At 44.4% G+C, this 6495-nt stretch overlaps 1 protein-coding gene across 1 annotated transcript in view; it reads left to right on the forward strand.

Moving 5' to 3' along the window:
• Positions 1–5307, forward strand: part of LOC306915567 (heparan sulfate glucosamine 3-O-sulfotransferase 6-like) — a 19386-nt gene extending 14079 nt beyond the window's left edge. Inside the window, exon 2 of the mRNA XM_079492972.1 lies at positions 3657–5307. Coding sequence (XP_079349098.1) covers positions 3657–4275 — 619 coding nt within the window. The 3' untranslated portion in view covers positions 4276–5307. The remainder of the gene's footprint in view (positions 1–3656) is intronic.
• The last annotated feature ends 1188 nt before the right edge of the window (positions 5308–6495 follow it).

The raw sequence follows: 6495 nt of genomic DNA on the forward strand, positions 1-6495 counted from the left end.
GTGTAAATATTTTTTACTTGTCTACTAATTCCGCAGCTAAGTGCCGTTGTGATGTGCTGTTGTGATTCTAACATAAGTCGGTATATATACCGTAGGTGACTCATACATCCACAGAGTTGAGTCATAAACAGTAGCCTATTAGCCTCTTATGGTTTTACCAAGACCTAATAAACCAGGTCACCCAAATAGGCCACCCATACCGCCATGTACGTGTGCATGTTATGCGCGTACGCCGTCCGTATCTGAGAATGGCTTCACGGGTTCTCTGTGTGCGGCTGATAAACGCACATCTGCGCAATTTCAAGTCCTCCACATTCCTGTGCCAGCTGCTAACGCTAAAGGTGTGATGAAAACAAACACAGGGGCGCTAAGTTTTTGCCAGCCTTTCTTCTGGAGGCTTTGCAGGGGCCAGTGTTGTTGGCCTCACACCCACAGCCGCACGCACACACGCACAGACACACAGACACACAGACACACACCATCAGATAAGAAGAACAAACAGTTGGGTTTAACAGTGTCTTTCATCTTATGAGAGATAGATTTCCATCAGGTTCTGATTCCTATGTTCAGGTTAGCAGGGGTGTGTGGGGGGGCTCCTGCCTTGTTCTCTTTCTCTCTCTTCTGACTCTTAGTGCTAGCGCTGTCCCCTGTTTTTTCCTCTTTCTCCAAACATGCTCCCTCGTTTCTCCATCACATCATCCCATTTCTTTTCTCCACACCTCTATACCTGCATGTCTCTCCCTCTCTTTTTCTTCCATTCCCTCTGTCTTGGCCCCACCCTCCACTCTACCTCATCTCTCTCTCTCTCTCTCTCTCTCTCTCTCTCTCTAGCAGTGTGTGGCCTGCTCCTGGGCCCTGTGTTGTAGCCAGGCAGTTCTGTGATTACAGGCCAGCATTCCAGAATGTAAACACAATGTCAATGGAAGGCCGAACGGCCCAGCATGGCTTCCATTAGACTGATTGGGCTAAATTAAACATCCACAGTGTCTCTCTCTCACACACACACACACACACACACACACACACACACACACACACACACACACACACACACACACACACACACACACACACACACACACACACACACACACACACACACACACACACACACACACACACACACACACACACACACACACACACACACACGCCCCATGGTGCAATTACTAGAAAGCATAAAACATTGTTCAGCGAGTGCAAGAAAAGACAAGACGATGTTGTGTCCCAATATAAAGCCAGCCAGTAAGCTAGGAATAAAGTACAATATCAGGCACATGAGAAAGATAATGTCTCTGCACCATAAGTAGAAGTGAACAATACACGGTTATTAATGAATACAAGTAATTTGACCATGTATGTTAATAATACAATATACTTAACACAACTGAAGTGGTTATTGTTGCTCTCCCTACTCTTCTAAGACATTTAAACCCTGTGATCAGGGAGGAACACTATTGATTCACAAGAGGTATTGCCTGAAGCTCAAAGAGTAATATCTCCCCTGCCCAGGTGGGCGGTCGCATCAGTAGACATTTCAGCTTCATGCAGGAGATCTGGGTTTGAATCCGGGATTCAATCTCATGGATTGCAGATTTAAATACAGGGGTCTTAAACTCAGGAGGGGCCCAAATAAGAAACATACCCTCTTGTCCTAGGATTCAGATATATTGTACCGTATATTGCTACTCATGTCTTGTGGGTGACCCACCAGAAAAAGTTGATGGGTTGTAGTTACTTACTCTCTTCGGCCTGTGACACTCATTGTAAAACATCAAATAAATTACATCATCCTGTTGAGACTGGCCATAGAAACAATACCGTTTTCATACAACTCCTCTCCCTATGATATTTTGTCTCATTTTCCCCCAAATTGTGTTTTGTTCCCCAGCCCTGTAATAGAAGTCAGAGGTCTTTTATGAACACCATAAGTTATGTTTCTGGTGTCACCCTCTTAGCTTCATGCCAGGAGACACACCAGACTTGAAGCCGAGTGTGGTTGCGGTCGTGTATATATCTACGTGTGTATATGTGCTCGTGGTTGTGTGCGTGTGCGTGCGTGCGTGTGTGTGTGTGTGTGTGTGTGTGTGTGTGTGTGTGTGTGTGCGTGCACACACATGCATGCTGCTGAGGAGTGGTAGAGTCCTTTCCATGCCTCTGCTACAGAGCTAAGAGCCTCATAAGCCCTGAAGTTAAAGACCAACCACGACGACTTAGGCCCAACCATTGCCACATGGCTACCGAGGGGGGGGGGGGGGGATTTGCACGGGGGGAGCTATGGAAATTACATGAGGGAACTTTTTTTGAAGAGTTGGAACATTCCACTGTGCTTAGATTTCGAAAACACGAAGCCAGCGTGAGATTTGAATCTCCTCTTTGTAAATTAAATGAAGAGGGGGGCATATTTTGCGTGTGTAGGCTATGTGTGTTTTTAGGCAAAAGGAAAGTTGGAGGGATATATTTCACCACGTTGTATTCCATGATGGAAGTTATTAGATTCCGTTTTGGAACTACAGTAGCTGCAATGGAATGAAATAAATGATACGAGACAAATGGCTTTTCGTTTCCTTCCCCAGATTTAATATAAAATGTATTCTGGCATGCTATCAGCCTTTTCTATTAGGGCTGTGGAATTAATCAAAAGACAAATCAAAAACATAATATTGACAAATTGAACTGTATATTCCAAATTGTATGAGGCTTTTTTTAATCAGATGAAAAGTGCACAAATCAGCTTCCCAAATAATTGACTTTATTCATATGGTGACCATTTTGCTCTGATTTCTAAATCGGGGGATGGGAAACCCCCAATTATGAAACTGGGTATGGGAAACTCCAAATTATGAATCAGGGGGTTGGAAACCCACACGTATGAAATAAAGCATGTGTGAATATATGGTCAATATATATATATTCTGCTGAATCTCTATATATACTGTAAATCAAGTTACATCAAATATTTGAATGTGCCCAGTCAAGCTCACCGAAGTTAATGACAAAGGTTCCTGACAAGATGATGATAATAAACGTTTCAATGTTTCACACAAAGAAATGTTGACCCCTGTGTTAATAATCTTTCTGTTGAGTGTCATCCCGTTTCTCTTAATGAACGTTTGTTCACTGCCTACAATTAAATGTAAGTTTAATGTAAGCCTTGAATCACGTGCAGATGCTGTAAATGCAGAAACTGTGAGTGAAGTGGAAGGCATGGTCCAGGCTGTGATGAGCCAGTTTGGGAGTAGGCGGATGAAGGGAAATGAATTCTCTCTGTGGTTAATACAGCCTTGTGGGTTCTCCTGGTAGACCTAGACGGTCCTAGATTCCCTTCCAGTCTGGTCAGGCACGACTGCTTGACCATCGCCAGCACCCAAAGTCATGTTTAAGTTCCCCTTACACAGAGATTGACGCCACTAATTACAGAGCAAAAGTCAAAAAGCCTTAATGCCATCATCAAAGGGTATAATCCCAGATAACTGGAATATCAGGGGGAATATTGCCGTCTTTATAGTATATAAAAGTATTTTCTTTTATGGTACATGTGGAGGCAGATGCCAAAATATTCTCTTAACGTCTATATGTAATGTTGAGTGTTGAGTTGTGAGTTTTAAAAACAGAAATCCTCATCTCTTTCTCTCCCTCTCATTCCCTCCCTCCAGGAATCTGATGCCTCGTACATTAGACGGCCAGATTACCATGGAGAAGACCCCGAGCTACTTCATCACCAAGGAGGCCCCCCGCCGCGTCTTCTCCATGAGCCGTAATACAAAGCTCATCGTGGTGGTCCGTGACCCCGTGACGCGGGCGGTGTCCGACTACACCCAGACACTGTCCAAATCCCCGGGGCTGCCGTCCTTCCAAAGCCTGACTTTCCGCAACTCCTCCACGGGCCTCATCGACACGTCGTGGAGCGCTGTTCGCATCGGCATCTACGCCAAGCACTTGGAGAATTGGCTGCGCTACTTCCCTCTGTCGCGCTTCCTCTTCGTCAGCGGCGAGCGGCTGGTCACAGACCCAGCAGGGGAGATGGGCCGCGTGCAGGACTTCCTGGGGCTGAAGCGCGTGGTGACGGACAAGCACTTCTACTTCAATCAGACCAAAGGCTTCCCCTGCTTGAAGAAGCCCGAAGGGAGCAGCAGGCCCCGATGCCTGGGGAAGTCTAAGGGCAGACCCCACCCTCACATCCCCACCGACGTCCTGCTCAGGCTCAGAGACTTCTACAGGCCCTTTAATCTTAAATTCTACCAGATGACTGGTCATGACTTTGGCTGGGACTGAAGTGAAAACGCTTAATCACCTAAGCTCTTAAAGGCTGCTGGAACCACAGTTGTCCATATATCCATCTGTTCTTTTTGGAGGCCTCTGTGGAGTCCTTGTTCTACCCCAATGACGACGGAATGGAACATATACGGTGTTACCAAAGCTTTCGCTGTACAGAATATGCCTTCCTTCATGTCCATCATTTCTGAAACTAGTAGAGAGCTGTTTTGCCAAAGCTTTCCCTGCCAGATCTTTCATAAAAAGAACAATTCTACCAAACACTAATCTCTAGTCTCCATGAGTGAACTGCGAGACAGTGGCTAGCTAACCAAGCTTATAGACTCAGAGCTTTATGGTAAACCAGTCTTCTTACCTCATGTTAAAACCAAATACCAAGCCTTGAGACAAGTACTCCTTGAAAAAAGGTGAAGCTTTGGTAAACCAAATGACACATTGGACCTGTGAAGTAAGAGGCAGTGGCTCTGCTACAGGGAAGGAGCTAACGACCAGATGTTGCTGAATTATGCACAATAACACAATCAGAATCCAGGAAATTAACATGTAATGTCCATTGTTGAGATGAAATGATTTCAATATGATGCAAGGAGTAGCTCATGTCAACCTTGTTCAGTCATTAATCAGCACACAATTGTAATCACCACTTGAATACATTTCTGGATCATTCTTGTACCTTTTATGAATGATGTTTTTTCTACTTGCATAAATTGTAGTTTCTACTTAGAGAAAATGGAATGAATGCAGATGTACATTTTCTGTTACGCAAAACGGTCACCCGAATTATACAAAAAGGCTGGATCATGCTGTACATTTGCCATTATTTATACGTTGCCAGTGTAATGATTTCATGAAATGGCTATATCTGTATCTGTGATTGTTTTCTACTTAACATTTGATCGATACTGAAACTCCATAAGCTGTACATCCATTCAACTGTATATTTCTGAAATCCTAATTTATGAGATGGCAAAATATTGTTGAAATGTTTTTCTCTGACACTTTGTATTTGAATATACTGATATCCTGACTAAAGCTTTTATTCTGGAAAATGTTTTTTTATGACATATTTCATTTCATGAAATCAAGCCATCAGTTGACACACACACACACACACACACACACACACACACACACACACACACACACACACACACACACACACACTTTAAATCTTCCAAACCAAAATGGAGTAGAAATGCTCTTCATATTCTTTCATATACTTTCAGTCAGTATAAGTTAACCAGGAAAGCATCTGTGTCATTTTAGATTTTAACCACCTTAACCATTATTTTATACTTTGGCTATTCAATAATAGCAGATCTACAAGCTCATAGCGCATCACATCGTGCCAAGCTATGAGCTTGTAGATCTGCTTCTGGGGGTCCCTGGAACAACATATTTTGAGATGGGGTAGGCGGTCAAATACATTTGAATAATTTTGGTGGTCCTTCACATGAAAAAGTTTGAGTACCACTGGATATCGAACCATGCGTTTTTATTTTCAGAAAAATGTTAGGACTTAGAAGGCATTGTAGAACCAGCCAGACTCAGGTCTTATGGGTTAATGGTGAATCAAGCAGTGGGTCCATAGTGGAGTTATGGAGGGAAGGAAGCACTGGAGAATGATGTTGGAGGGGGGGGACTCGGGGAGCAGAGGGTCATGTGACCCCCAGGCCCTCCAGGGCTATATTTGAAGTTAACGCAGGGAGGACGCTTTCCTGATGTGTAAGCAATCAATTCACTGTGGTGATTGGAGACCTTTTGGGGGATGGCAATCTTTGACCTCTTCACTCCCAGCCCTCGACCTGTGAGCCGGCTGGTCATAAACTGCTGACCGCTACCGCCATATTGGTTAATGGAGCCACCCTGTGAGGGCTACGCATGCAGAAGTATATGGTCACACACACACACACACACACACACACACACACACACACACAGACAGACGCAAACACACACCCGCATGCTGACATGCACACACACACACCCACACACAGACACACGCACGCGCACACACACACACACACACACACACACACACACACACACACACACACACACACACACACACACACACACACACACACACACACACACACACACACACACACACACACACACCCAACGCCGATCCATTAATATTAGATTCTCAACCTTAGGGACCCACACCGAGGGAACATGGGCTGAATCAATAACTGCCTGTTTAGTTTATAGGCGGTG

This window comes from Electrona antarctica, assembly GCF_951216825.1.
Source record: "Electrona antarctica genome assembly, chromosome: 22".
Taxonomy (NCBI): Eukaryota; Metazoa; Chordata; class Actinopteri; order Myctophiformes; family Myctophidae; genus Electrona; species Electrona antarctica.